This window comes from Convolutriloba macropyga, chromosome 4 (genome assembly GCF_964194025.1).
Source record: "Convolutriloba macropyga chromosome 4, txConMacr16.3, whole genome shotgun sequence".
NCBI lineage: Eukaryota > Metazoa > Xenacoelomorpha > Acoela > Convolutidae > Convolutriloba > Convolutriloba macropyga.
In genome coordinates, this window is record NC_134471.1 from 57103867 (window position 1) to 57119325 (window position 15459).

General features: G+C 33.5%; 1 protein-coding gene across 5 annotated transcripts in view; it reads right to left on the minus strand.

The window, feature by feature from the left end:
• LOC142337780 (uncharacterized) overlaps positions 1–15459 on the minus strand; it is a 113523-nt gene that overhangs the window by 31181 nt on the left and 66883 nt on the right. For all 5 annotated transcript variants that reach the window (XM_075387293.1, XM_075387290.1, XM_075387291.1 and 2 more), the window contains 3 exons: positions 4482–4607; positions 4032–4151; positions 1338–1472 (listed from right to left, as the gene is read on the minus strand). In XM_075387293.1, the coding sequence (XP_075243408.1) occupies positions 1338–1472; positions 4032–4151; positions 4482–4607 (381 nt within the window). The remainder of the gene's footprint in view (positions 1–1337; positions 1473–4031; positions 4152–4481; positions 4608–15459) is intronic.

Below are 15459 nucleotides of genomic sequence, written 5' to 3' on the forward strand. Positions count from 1 at the left end.
AGATCAATCGCCCACCTAGTAATTGCAGAGAAACGTTATACAACAAACTATAAAAAAGACTCAGAAAAACTCTTTAACGAATTAGAGATTTGTATAATTTGTTTAACTGAAAACTGCCCTGCTAAGCCTTCAAGTGCAAATTCATAGCATCGACACCTAAAAAAATGCTCTTTATTGAGAAAAGGTTACCAACAAAAACATTAAATTGGAAGAAATAGGCAATAAACTTAGAAAAAAGACAAAAAGTGGCCAAAATTTGCTCTGATTTACTCGATTTTCTTTGACAAACACAACTCTAAACTAATATCAATCAAAATGAGAGACATCCAAAAAAGCTACAACAACTGACTTCCACTAGAAAACTCGCCAAATGCTATCAAAGGTTGAGGAAGATCAGAAACGACATTTAAAACCAAATTGAACAAATAAAAAACGAGAAAAAGTAAGGTATTTTTTAAATTTTACAAGAAAAAATAAAGCCAAATAAAGTTACTTTGAGCAAATAGAGCAATGAAATGCTCGGGAAAAATTGGGCAAGTCATCGCAAGCTAAAAAAAATTGTCTACCATTGAAAGAAAAACGAAAAAAGCCAAAAATTTAAAAAAGTGGTTAAAAAATTCCTAAATTTTCTGCCATTTTTCTTCAGATTATAACAACAAAATTGTAATGGATTTGTAACCCCGATGATCCTTGAATAACGCGCTTCTATGCAAATTGCACTTAAAGCAGTAAAACAAAACAAAAGGCCACTATACAATAAATTTCGTCGAAAAATCAGCAAAACTGATCAAAAACCTCCAAATTTGCATAAAACTCAAATTAACTACTTGAAACCTTCAACTCCTATCAGAACGAGCCCAAATCCAATACAATATCATAATCAAACCTCACAAACAAGAAAAATTGCAAAAAAACTGCTTTTAAAAGCCGCACGTGAACAAAAAAATTTCGCTCGCTCAGAGAAAATTTTTTCACACATCAATTTCTCGCTCTCTCAAAAACAGCGGTATGAACAAAAAACCACTCTCTTTTCGCTCCGCTCTTCACTTTTGTTCAGCAACCAAATCACTCCCAATTTTTTCACGTGTTTCATTTCCCGCTTCAAAATTCACTCCAATAAAATTGATTAAAAAAAAGGACTTCTCCAATACTCCTCTTCGAGTCGTAAAAATACGAGCGCAATAATAGCCGGCTGAGAAGATGAGGGCGGCTATTAATTAATCTGACCCATTTTTATGTCTAAAATCTTTACCCTCCGAGATTCCGTCACATTATAGTAGTTGTTAAACCCTTTAATTTTTTAAACAGACATCAGAAATTATTATCATAAGACTTACAAAATCGTGGGCTGATTCGAGGTTATTCAAGGTGGAAGCAGCTTTGACTTTTTCTTCACTTTCCACAGGTTCAACAACTTCATGGTCGGAGTCCTTGTCTTGTCTTTTTCTAATTTCATCGTCGATGTTTTCGATCTAAAGACAGATGAGCCATTGACTATAAGCTCCCAGAAAAAATGGTAACCACATGGCTTGGCATTGCTTCAAAGTGAAACATTTTTGCATAAACATCCGAGTTCATTCGCCAAGACACCAATTTAGAAGCCAATTTACTTGTATGGGGTAGATTTCACTGTTTTCCAGGGACTCAAGACGAACTTAAGCAAATCCGGTATGGGAGACATGTGGCACTTTTTTCAAAACTAATTCTTATTTTGCACATTTCCCAAAATCGGATGACCAATATTTCTCGTTGTCGATAGGAATTAAAATGAATAAAATTTCATCGTTTCAAACCGCCTCAGGTACTTAAATACAACTCAAAATCCAAAAGCAGGAACCAAATTCTCCTGGTCGAACGGAACGATGCTTTGAAAGCAATCTTTGGGAGCAAAACACAGTTCGTCGCTCCACCCACTTAAGGAAAAACCGCAAAATATTCGTATAGAATTCGAAAATTTTTTTATAGAGGTCTATCCTATTCACAATCCTACAAGTCTTTGTAAAATAGATTACTGTATGGGATATTACCAGGAGGAGGAGCAACTTCAAAAGCCTAGATATGATAGAGTCCTATATAGGACAGACGGTCATACCAAAGACTCTGGATAAAAACCTGAAAAATTAAACATCTTGGTTATGCCTACAGTCGTCAGTTGTTGTCCCCCGGATTACTTCTTAACCTAGGCAACTTGTTGATTGGTGGTATACTGGTTTTAAATCAATCGCCACTCAACAAGGCTAAAAACTTGTAAATTACTAATAAGATGACTCTGTCACGGGTTAATTTGAAGTTACTAAGTATCCCCTGTAAATCTACGTTAATTAGTAAACAGAGTGCCAAAAGTAGTTAAAAGTTCACCCAGTCTTAATCAAAGCTATGTTCCTGTAACTTATAAAAATTCAGTTATATTTTCTACAAAAACTCAATTTTGCTCTGATTTTTTAAAAAAATCTTTTCGACTGAAAATTTTTTTAGTTTAGAAAATCGAAATGATCCTAAGTACAAAATTTCTATGAATAATTAAGCGCAAAAATATTGGATACAATGATACTAAAACAAATACAAATAAATACGCAACATGACCAGACTTGTTTAAGTCACGGGTCATGTATACGATAAGCAATTGTTGAAAATTATCATAAAAACTGAACACGCTCAAACTGAACCGTTATTATTCTGCTAATCTATGTGTTGTTATGAAAGTAATGTCAGGGTTTTGTTAAAAAAAAGTTTTATCTGGTTGGAAGAATGCCTCTTCCGTGGCAGATTTCCGGAAGTCATTCAGTACTTTGCTCAAAACTTTGTTTGAAGAAATTACTCGTACAATGGGAACAAATCATGGCAAGTTTAAAATTTACCATCTGTATCAAAAAACAACTTGGGTTAAACTTGCCTTTCCTACAGTCCGCTATTTCAACTTACACTAAAACAAGTAGATAAAATTTAAGTTTCAACGAGGGATCCTCTTACAGATTAGCGGCCTCACAAGCTGAAAATTTATATTTTTCAAATTTTTTAATTCAAGAAAATGAAAACGTTAGAAAAAACAAGCAACCCAAAAACTTTAGATTTTTCTATACATAAACATAGCGCACACCTTAACAAAGAAACGGAGATCACGTTGTTGATCTGAACTTCTACGACTTTAAGGAGGCATGTTGGAGGCAAAAAGATGATCGTGTTCAAAACAGTCGATTCAGACGCAAAGGAACGTGAAAATAATCGTCTAGATCGTTTAAACAAAATTGGAGCAATTTTCACTCTTGGTATATGAAATACTGAGCAGCAGAAAACAGAATTGCCCTTGATCTGTCAGTTTTCGTCCGACATCTTGAAGCATAACAAAGTATATTTCTCAAAAGCAGAAGTATTTGTATCAGAGTACTCGTCGACAGTTAATGACTCATTAAATTTTTCTTTTACTTTTTTAAAATTTATCCCCTGATTGATTGGGTCCCCGTTTTATCCCCTAATTGATTTATCCCCTTCAATAAATTACTATCGAACACTTCAAACAGACACGATTGTCGTTTCAAAAATAGTGAATCACTATTCGTGGGGCAAGAAAAAATATCAAGTCTGTTAAGTTTTTGGGAAATCTTAAACTTTGTGTTTTTTTTTAACTTTTAGATTATTAACTAATTGTAAGAATTTGAGTTACTATTTTTGTTTTCAGTTTTAGTTTTATTCTGTACTTAACTTATCTTTCCCAAAATATCTGTCTAAAGAAAAACGTCAATGCTTAACTCAATATAAACGGATGTTTTATGTATTTTTAAGGTACTTCTTTTGATTTACATTATTTATCGCAGTATATTTTTACGAAAATATTTTTAAATCTAATGGTTTTAATGTTTATATAGAACGTTTCTAGTCCATAAATTCTAGCATGAGCTCTGATGCTGAATTTCAACAAGTTCTCTCAAATGAAGTTTTGTAAATCAATTCTTACTACATGGATTTTTTCCTAAGAGTTTTAAATCTGAAAGGTCCAATTTGGTCATAATATGGCAGTTTCCTCTTTAACTTACAATTTCCAGGCCCGAATATGAGGAGTCACTGTCGGCCAAGCTCTGGTGATCTTCTTGGTTCTTGTCATTGACAAGATCTGGCTCTTCATTTTCGGTTTTAACATCGTCGTTAACAGCAATCTAAAAAAATGTGGACTTCAAAAGAGAAATTTAAGTGCACTTTAGTTTTATTTGACGCATTCAATTGATAATTCACTGTATTGAAGCACGCGCTTGACGAGTTCTCGCGAGTTTTATGGTTTGCCAGACAATTTTTACCATCAAAAGTGATAAGTAATTGGTCCCAGACCCAAATGAACTCTGATGGAACTGTCCCAGACTAAAACGTCCTCTGATCAGTCAATTTCCAGACCACTGTCCAGACTTTCATGCAACCCAAAGGTGTGTGCTCGATGTTGGTCTGATCAAAGGTTGCTTCGGCGTGGGACCTCGACCCGTTAGAGTCCTCACCTGATCATTTGACGAGGACCATGATGATGATGACATTGATTGCTTTTCATCATTATCCTCATCTTCTGCTATTTCCTCTTTAGATGTCTCCACCACCAAGTAATAGTCTTTCTCCTCTTCGAACATCTAAAGTCATCAAAAACATTTTTGAAAAATGAAAATACCAAACATAGCCGGCAGATTGCCAGAAAATAGCCGTGATAGACGCTTGTGGCCTTCCATGAATTGAAACAACTAAAAACATAAGATAGACAGATCGACCACCAGTCCTTTAATAGACAACTAGACTATTTGGGTTACATTCGGACTGTCAATTTTATGACACATACGGTCTATATGGAAAAAACCATAAAAGAGCTTTTTAAAATTGATATTCGCAATCAAAAACTCAAGACTAATACCCAAGAATTAGGACAAATAAGTTTAGCACTACTTAGATGCGCACTGTTGATCTTTAAGTGGTAAATGTTCAATAAAAATTAAAGTTCCATAAGTGAGTTCAGGAATCAGTTTTTTGAGTGAAGTAAGTTACACAATTGACCTAAAAGCAGAAACGACGTCATGCACACAAATTTTAACTGCAAAGCAGTAGAAGTCACTGAAGTCATTGAAAAAGTCAATTCCTAGAATTCAGGTCGTAAGAATCATCGACGGAGACGACGAATTAAAAAACATAGCAGGACAAGTCCTGACGTACAATTCAAAATATTTTCATTGACTAAACAAAAAACAAGACCTGGAACGGACAATAAGTGAATTGGGAAAAAAATTCCTAAAGTAGGATAAAAAATTAAAAGAAACAGAAAATCAATGTCGAAACGCCGCATGTAGACAAAAAAAACCACTTGCAAGAAATAAAAATTCGGCTCAAACAACGAACTAGGCCTAGAAGGAACTATGAAAGGATTGAGAAAACCATTTAGAAAAAATTCAATCCAAAAAACTAAAATAACAGTAAAAACCAAATTAAAAATGCCACATGTGAAAAAAACCACTAGCGAGAAAGCGAATTTTTGTTCAAGCACCATTTTCTCACTCTACTTCTTCCGTCCACTTTCTCTTTTGGCGTGACAAAAATCACTACTTCAATTTGACTTCAAAAATCTTGAAAATGTGTGAACAGATCTCAAAAAAAGACAGCGCCCCAATACAATTCAAATTATTTGTATTGTAAAAAACCACAATGTTCCCAAAAATAGCGGCTATCGCTTCGCGGCTATTAAAAAGTATTACAGAACGACATGGAAGTGATTTTATGCTCGGACCCAAATGCTAATACCTTGAGTTTGCCGGATTTCTTTATTGCTGTCAATTTGAACAATTTATATAGTTCAATTCAAGAAGTGTATGCGGGTACCACGCAGAAAGAAATCGACTCAGTTACTGAAGACAAAAATTTCGATTCTTAGTTCTCCATTTTCAGAATTAATATTAGCTTTTTTCGCTGACCGATTTAAAACAAAGCTTGTATTGGGGTGGAAATCTGTTTTGTTTAAAATTTCCTTTTATTGTTACCGAAATTTTGCCAGAAAGCGGGAGCACTTTATGTTAGCCCCATCCTTTTTTTGTTAAATTATCGATTTTTTTAGGGCATCCCTGACTTATATATGCGTTGCAGCTCTGTGTGTCTAGAATTAAGTACCCAAATTTTGTTTTCTTTGAATTATGACACGAAAAACACCCTGAATTCTGCTTTCTGAAAAATACGAACCACGTTCTTCATTATTCGTCAATATGTTGCTCTTGATTATAAAATTTTCGTATGGAAAACATTTCAACAAAATGCAAAACAAATGCAAATTCATTTCATACGAATTCAGCTGTTCCGCCGGCCTCCAAGTACGAAGGGAATATAGCAAGGGAGCAAAGGAACATGTGCGTTTATTTGTTTTTCTTTTGTTTGAGTTGTTTACTGAGCTAAAAACACGTGAACATTAAGCCCCTGCAAAAGAATTTTAATGGGTTTGGGCTCTATTGCTAGTGTCTCCGGTCTCCGTGAACTGCTTGCGAAAACAACATTAAATTAGACTGAAACCTGATTCAATTTGATGTGGACTTTCAGTTTCTTTGAGTTGAAGAGACTCGAAAGGTTGAAGGAAAGGTAATTTAAAGTTTTTATTGTTACTGACTGTCTTCTGATTTGGAGCAACGCTAGATTATTGTTACATTTTTTGAAAAAAATGGGAGAACTTTATGCCAGCCCCACATTTTTTGTTCCGACAATTTTTGACTTTCTTCAGCTCATCCCAGACTATGTGGTATGAAATTAAAAATCTCTGCGTCTAGAATTTCATTACAAATCAAAATTTAATGAAATATCTTTTTACGAAAAGACTTTGGCACCACCTCTGGCCACAATTTTGAGTCAATTGATAAAAGTTTGGACAATTATTTCTGAAAATTTTATTTTCAATCATTTTGGATGACAGGCGGTTTTTTTATGTTTTAAATGGCCAGTTATGTTTTGCTGGACGCTGTCAATATTTAGAATTCAAACATTAAAACGTGACGTGTTTTTTTGAGTGAACAATTTCACACAAAAATTGAGATACTTCAAACATCTTTTAAGCATTTTGATCAAACTTTTTTATATTGAAACAATGGAATCATTCAGAACATTAAGAAAAAACAGACAGAAGTGGAAAACTTCATAATTACTGAATTACCCTTTGATCAGAAAACAACCTTTCACACTTTTTTGTAAAAACAGTGACTTTTGAAAACTCTCCGCTTTAGCACCGTCCTGCAGCGTGATATTCGTCAGATCTCAAGTGGTCTTTATAAACTCCACTTCATCTGACGATATACATATTTTATAAAATCATCAAAACGTTTCAGGTATTCATCTACCGGTTCTAACAGTCTTGGTACCTGTTTATTCAGAAATGTGTCTAAAATCTGATTTATGCTGGAAAGTCTTTTCAAGAGTTTTAATGGGTTTGTGCTCTATTACTATTGTCTTGTCTTCGGTCACTGTAAATTGCTTGCGAAAACAACATTAAATTATACTGCAGCCTGATTAAATATGACTTGGACTTTCATTTTCTTTAAGTTGAAGAGGCTCGAAAAAATGACGGAAAAGTAGCTCAATGCTTTAATTGTTACTCATTGTCTTCTGATTTGGAGCAACACTAGATTATTGTTACCACTTCATGCCAGCCCCATTTTTTTGTTCCAACAATTTTTGTCTTTTTTCATTTCATCCCAGACTATAACGAATCAAATTAAAGTTCCTCTGCGTCTAGAATTTCACAACAAAGAGAAATTTAATGATTTATCTTCTTACGAAAAGACTTTGGCACCACTTCTGGCAACAATTTTGAGTCAATTGATAAAAGATTGGACAATTATTTCTGAAAATTTTATTTTCAATCATTTTGGATGACAGGCGGTTTTTTAAGTTTTAGATGGCCAGTTATGTTTTGCTGGACGCTCTCAATAATTAGAATTCAAATATTAAAACGTGACGTGTTTTTTTGAGTGAACAATTTCACACAAAAATTGAGATACTTCAAGCATCTTTTAAGCATTTCGATCAAATTTTTTATATTGAAACATTGGAATCATTCAGAACATTAAGAATTAAAGGCAGAAGGGGAAAACGTCTTAACTACTGCATACACCCATTGATCAGAAAACAGCATTTCACACTTTTTTGCAAAAGCAATGACTTTAAAATTCTCAGCTTTAGGACCCTCCTACAGAGTGATAATTGTCAGATCTCAGGTGGTCTATATAAACTCCCTTTTATCTGAGGATTTATATATATATATATATATATATATATATATTACAGTATCATCAAAACGTTTTCGATATTCAGCTACCGGTTCTAACAGTCTTGGAACCTATTTATTCAGAAATGTGTCTGAAATCTGATTTATGCTGGAAAGTCTTCTCAGGAACTTTAATGGGTTTGGGCTCTATTACTATTGTGATGTCTTCGGTCTCTCTGAACTGATTGCGAAGACAACATTAATAAATACTGAAGCCTGATTCAATTTGTGTTGGACTTTCATTTTCTTTAAGTTGAAGAGGCTCGAAAGGCTGACGGAAAGGTAGCTCAATGCTTTAACTGTTACTCATTGTCTTCTGATTTGGAGCAACACTAGATTATTGTTACCACTTCATGCCAGCCCCATTTTTTTGTTCCAACAATTTTTGTCTTTTTTCATTTCGTCCCAGACTATAAGGAATCAAATTAAAGTTCTCTGCGTCTATAATTTCACAACAAAGAGAAATTTAATGATTTATCTTCTTACAAAAAGACTTTGGCACCACTTCTGGCCACAATTTTGAGTCAATTAATAAAAGTTTGGACAATTATTTCTGAAACTTTTATTTTCAATCATTTTGGATGACAGGCGGCTTTTTATGTTTTAGATGGCCAGTTATGTTTTGCCCAAGACGCTGTCAATAATTAGAATTCAAATATTAAAACGTGACGTGTTTTTTTGAGTGAACAATTTCACACAAAAATTGAGATACTTCAAACATCTTTTAAACATTTCGATCAAATTTTTTATATTGAAACATTGGAATCATTCAGAACATTAAGAATTAACAGACAGAAGGTAAAAACGTCATAATTACTGCATACACCATTGATCAGAAAACAGCATTTCACACGTTTTTGCAAAAGCAATGACTTTAAATTTCTCAGCTTTAGGACCCTCCTACAGCGTGATAATTGTCAGATCTCAGGTGGTCTATATAAACTCCCTTTTATCTGAGGATATATATATATATATATATATATATATATATATATATATATTACAGTATCATCAAAACGTTTTCGATATTCAGCTACCGGTTCTAACAGTCTTGGAACCTATTTATTCAGAAATGTGTCTGAAATCTGATTTATGCTGGAAAGTCTTTTCAAGATTTTTAATGGGTTTGTGCTCTATTACTATTGTCTTGTCGTCGGTCACTGTGAACTGCTTGCAAAAACAACATTAAATTATACTGCAGCCTGATTCAATTTGACTTGGACTTTCATTTTCTTTAAGTTGAAGAGGCTCGAAAGGCTGACGGAAAGGTAGCTCAATGCTTTAATTGTTACTCATTGTCTTCTGATTTGGAGCAACACTAGATTATTGTTACCACTTCATGCCAGCCCCATTTTTTTGTTCCAACAATTTTTGTCTTTTTTCATTTCGTCCCGGACTATAAAAGTTCTCTGCTAAAAAAGGAAGTCCCAGACTATAAAAGGAATCAAATTAAAGTTCTCTGCGTCTATAATTTCACAACAAAGAGAAATTTAATATTTATCTTCTTACGAAAAGACTTTGGCACCACTTCTGGCCACAATTTTGAGTCAATTAAAAAAAGTTTGGACAATTATTTCTGAAACTTTTATTTTCAATCATTTTGGATGACAGGCGGCTTTTTATGTTTTAGATGGCCAGTTATGTTTTGCTGGACGCTGGCAGTATTTAGAATTTAAATATTAAAACGTTTCGTGTTTTTTTTAGTGAACAATTTCACACAAAAATTGAGATACTTCAAACATCTTTTAAGCATTTCGATCAAAGTTTTTTATATTGAAACATTGGAATCACTCAGAACATTAAGAAACAACAGACAGAAGTGGAAAACTTCATAATTACTGCATTACCCTTTGATCAGAAAACAACCTTTCACACTTTTTTGCAAAAACAGTGACTTTTGAAAACTCTCCGCTTTAGCACCGTCCTGCAGCGTGATATTCGTCAGATCTCAAGTGGTCTTTATAAACTCCACTTCATCTGACGGTATACATATTTTATAAAATCATCAAACCGTTTCCGGTATTCATCTACCGGTTCTAACAGTCTTGGTACCTGTTTATTCAGAAATGTGTCTAATATCTGATTTATGCTGGAAAGTCTTTTCAAGAGTTTTAATGGGTTTGTGCTCTATTACTATTGTCTTGTCTTCGGTCACTGTAAATTGCTTGCGAAAACAACATTAAATTATACTGCAGCCTGATTAAATATGACTTGGACTTTCATTTTCTTTAAGTTGAAGAGGCTCGAAAAAATGACGGAAAAGTAGCTCAATGCTTTAATTCTTACTCATTGTCTTCTGATTTGGAGCAACACTAGATTATTATTACCACTTCATGCCAGCCCCATTTTTTTGTTCCAACAATTTTTGTCTTTTTTCATTTAATCCCAGACTATAATGAATCAAATTAAAGTTCCTCTGCGTCTAGAATTTCACAACAAAGAGAAATTTAATGATTTATCTTCTTACGAAAAGACTTGGGCACCACTTCTGGCAACAATTTTGAGTCAATTGATAAAAGATTGGACAATTATTTCTGAAAATTTTATTTTCAATCATTTCGGATGACAGGCGGTTTTTTATGTTTTAGATGGCCAGTTATGTTTTGCTGGACGCTGTCATTATTTAGTATTGAAACATTAAAACATGACGTTTTTTTGAGTGAACGATTTCATACAAAAATTGAGATAGTTCAAACATTTTTTAAACATTTCGATCAAACTTTTTTATATTGAAACAATGGAATCATTCAGAACATTAGGAAACAACAGACAGAAGGTGAAAACTTCATAATTACTGCATAACCCTTTGATCAGAAAACAACTTTTCACACTTTTTTGCAAAAACAGTGACTTTTGAAAACTCTCCGCTTTAGCACCGTCCTGAAGCGTGATATTCGTCAGATCTCAAGTGGTCTTTATAAACCCCACTTCATCTGACGATATATATATTTTATAAAATCATCAAAACGTTTTCGGTATTCAGCTACCGGTTCTAACAGTCTTGGTACCTGTTTATTCAGAATTGTGTCTAAAATCTGATTTATGCTGAAAACTCTTTTCAAGAATTTTATTGGGTTTGAGCTCTATTGCTATTGTCTCCGGTCTCCGTGAACTGCTTGCGAAAACAACATACAATTATACTGAAGCCTGATTCAATTTGATGTGGACTTTCAGTTTCTTTGAGTTGAAGAGACTCGAAAGGTTGAAGGAAAGGTAATTTAAAGTTTTTATTGTTATTAATTGTCTTCTGATTTGGAGCAACGCTAGATTATTGTTACATTTTTGAAAAAAAATGGGAGAACTTTATGCCAGCCCCACATTTTTTGTTCCGACAATTTTTGACTTTCTTCAGGTCATCCCAGACTATGTGGTATCAAATTAAAATCTCTGCGTCTAGAATTTCATTATAAATCAAAATTTAATGAAATATCTTTTTACGAAAAGACTTTGGCACCACTTCTGGCCACAATTTTGAGTCAATTGATAAAAGTTTGGACAATTATTTCTGAAATTTTTATTTTCAATCATTTTGGATGACAGGTGGTTTTTTATGTTTTAGATGGCCAGTTATGTTTTGCTGGACGCTGTCAATTTTTAGAATTCAAAAATTAAAACGTGACGCGTTTTTTTGAGTGAACAATTTCACACAAAAATTGAGATACTTCAAACATCTTTTAAGCATTTCGATCAAACTTTTTTATATTGAAACCTTGGAATCATTCAGAACATTAAGAAACAACAGACAGAAGGGGAAAACTTCATAATTACTTCATAACCCTTTGATCAGAAAACAACCTTTCACACTTTTTTGCAAAAGCAGTGACTTTTGAAAACTCTCCGCTTTAGCACCGTCCTGCAGCGTGATATTCGTCAGATCTCAAGTGGTCTTTATAAACTCCACTTCATCTGACGATATATATATTTTATAAAATCATCAAAACGTTTTCGGTATTCAGCTACCGGTTATAACAGTCTTGGTACCTGTTTATTCAGAAATGTGTCTAAAATCTGATTTATGCTGGAAAGTCTTTTCAAGATTTTTAATGGGTTTGTGCTCTATTACTATTGTCTTGTCGTCGGTCACTGTGAACTGCTTGCAAAAACAACATTAAATTATACTGCAGCCTGATTCAATATGACTTGGACTTTCATTTTCTTTGAGTTAAAGAGGCTCGAAAGGTTGACGGAAAAGTAACTTTATGTTTTTATTGTTACTCATTGTCTTCTGATTTGGAGCGAGGCTAGTTTATTGTCACCACTTCATGTCAGCCCCATTTTTTTGTTCCATCATTTTTTGTCTTTTTTCAGTTCATCCCAGACGATAAGGAATCAAATTAAAGTTCTCTGCGTCTAGAATTTCACTACAAAGAGAAATTTGAAGAATAATCTTCATGGAAAGTCTTTGGCACCCTTCTGGCCACAACTTTGAGTCAATTGATAAAACTTAGGTCAATTATCGCAAATTTCTTTTCTTTGCAATCATTTTGGATGACAGGTGGCTTTTTTAGGGTATCTCAGGACAACAGTTTGGACGCTGTTGATGATTTTTTGGACGCTGTCATTATTTAGAATTCAATTATAAAAAGAGTTCTTTTGAGTGAACAATCTTACACGAAAATCGAGACACTTCAAAAATCTTTCAAGAATTTCGATCAACCTTTTTTTAAGGAAACATTTGAATCAATCATCGCTCTGTTGTAATAGTAAGAAACGCCAGAAGGGGAAAATCTTTTGAGATCTGTCATAGTTGGTTCATTTTTCCTAATTTTTTGAGAAAAAATAGCAAATATGTTAGAACTAAAAAAGAACTTTCAGAACTCCTAATAGCTAGCAAAAATTATGCGCGTGCATAAAACAGATTCTTTTGCATCAGAGAGATAGGAGTAAAAATTTTTAGGTACAAGAAAGCAATCTTTTGAGAAAAATTTCAATGTGACTATATTTGTTCAATTTTGAGTTTTTGTTCAATTTTGAATGTTCCTCAAATAGCTATCTACGTCTCTTTTGAGCATCATTATCTGCACAAATAGCTATTATAAAGCTCTGCATTTTTCAAGGAAAAGAACATGGACTTTTTAATGCCGTCGTTTCCAGATCTGCTCACATTTCGATTTTCGTTTTGATATTAGAGTCTAACAATTAAACTTTCAGCTGGTGTTTAAACAGGCTTCAGTAAAGCCTACAAGAAGCGAGCATCTTTAGGGCATCAAAAGCTAATCATTAAGTTAGAGAAAACAACATGTCCAGAGATTTGTTTTTACGTTTGCTATGTTGGTTACTTTTTCTCTGTCCGATTTATTCGCAATTGTGATGCAAAACTTTAAAAACAATTCATTGTTCCCTGGTCAGCAATGAACGCATAAGGTAATAAGATTCTAGAAAAATTTTAGAGATGAAGCACTTTTTTTTCCGTAAAATACCGTAGAAATTTTTTAATGTGCCCTTAGTAAAAGTTCTTTCTTGTGTTTGGTCTGAGTACCATTTTTGGTCAATCTCATGAGCATTTTCCCATCAAAATGTCATCAATCTTCGGGTTTTGCCATAAAATCTAGACCATCAATTACTTAGGCACAATTTAGCTTCATAAAAACAAATATTTATTTTCAGATTTAGGTAGTGATCTGTTATTTTATATTTTTAAACTGATTTGTCGCTTTTTTATTTTACAAAACCTGTTATAAAAAGAAAAAACGAAAACCGAATTAGTTGAGTTAAGATTTTTTTTATTTCTTTATTAATGCGCACACACTTTGAAAACAAGGCGACCAATTTCTTCGTGTCAGTTTTTTAAATTTAAGTTTTTGTAACGCTATGTTTTTGCCTCAAGCGAATGACTTTCCTTTCAATGACTTTTGCCTCTTCAGCAACTGAAATGTTTCATTTACCGGTTAATTTTGTCTTTAATTCTATTCAATATGCAATTAAAAGATGAAATCCCCCCCCCCCCCCCCAAAAACTGTGAAAAATTCTCTGGCAGTTTCAATTAGAGGCTTTAAGTCTCAAGAAAGATTGAAAAAATTAATGCGAAATCTATGAAAGTCATTGCTTCAATGTACAATAATGTTGCTCTTTGGAATTAGCAACATCTGGCTTCTTGCGTTTGGTAGTGGGAAATTTTTATAAAGAAGAATTTAGGTGAATAAAAAAAATCAAGATTTACTAATATTATTGAAACTTATACAGCGGAAATTGCGATTGCTTGAAATAATTACGGTGTGCAATTGGAATGCACAGGTTGTCACAGATTTTTGGCATTGATTCGCGAGTCAATCTGGGTGTAACTTTTTCGTTCTTTTTGTCCGTATTGTCTGCACCAACTGTTAGGTCATTGATCAATTTCGAAAGCCATTGTTCAGAAAACAAATTCTCAATTTTTTTTCTCAAAATGCACTTATGAAAGGTCTCAGCTCCTGTGTTTTTTGTATTTCGTCTTAAAGCAAGATGTTTGAGATATCTAATTTAGTTTCTAATATAGCTATCGTTTTTTAATTAAACTTTCAAATTATGCAGCTAGCGGCCCTAATGACTTGATACATATGATTCCAAAAATCAAATCAAATTCTGGAGTTATTCGGATATTTGTTGTTATGTTTGTCACACTCTCGAACAGTAGATTCGTTAGTGTAGGCATTTGGCCTGTTTCAATATTTAAACTTTCCATTGCTTGATTATAATAATTAGTTGCCTTTAACTTGTTTGACACCGATTATTTTCAAAAAGTCATTAAAATTGCTGTTATCCCCGCATTTCATTACACCGTGCCAATGTTCTGCTGTTAAGACATATTGTAGAAGCAACTAGTGCCTGCTTTCAGAGATCTAATTGTGTGCTGCTTTCTTAAACATGTAATATTCCAGTATCAGGCACTACCGATATTAGATCCTTGATTTTTTTAAACTTATTTTTGTCTTCAATAGAGCTTCGTTTTTCTTCTTTTTTCTGCAATTAGATTTTCGTTCGTGCACATAGACTAACATTTGAACAGTCTCCTAATAACACAATGAGTTTGAAAGCCAGGCCTTTTTTGATTAGATTTTGCCTTGTACCCATGCCTTGTACCCAACCCTTACTCAAAATCAAAAACTCCTCCGTAATTATGTCAACCAGAAAACAAGGCGACCAATTTCTTCGTGTTAGTTTTTTAAATTTAAGTTTTTGTAACGCTATGTTTTTGCCTCAAGCGAATTTTCGTTTCCTTTCAA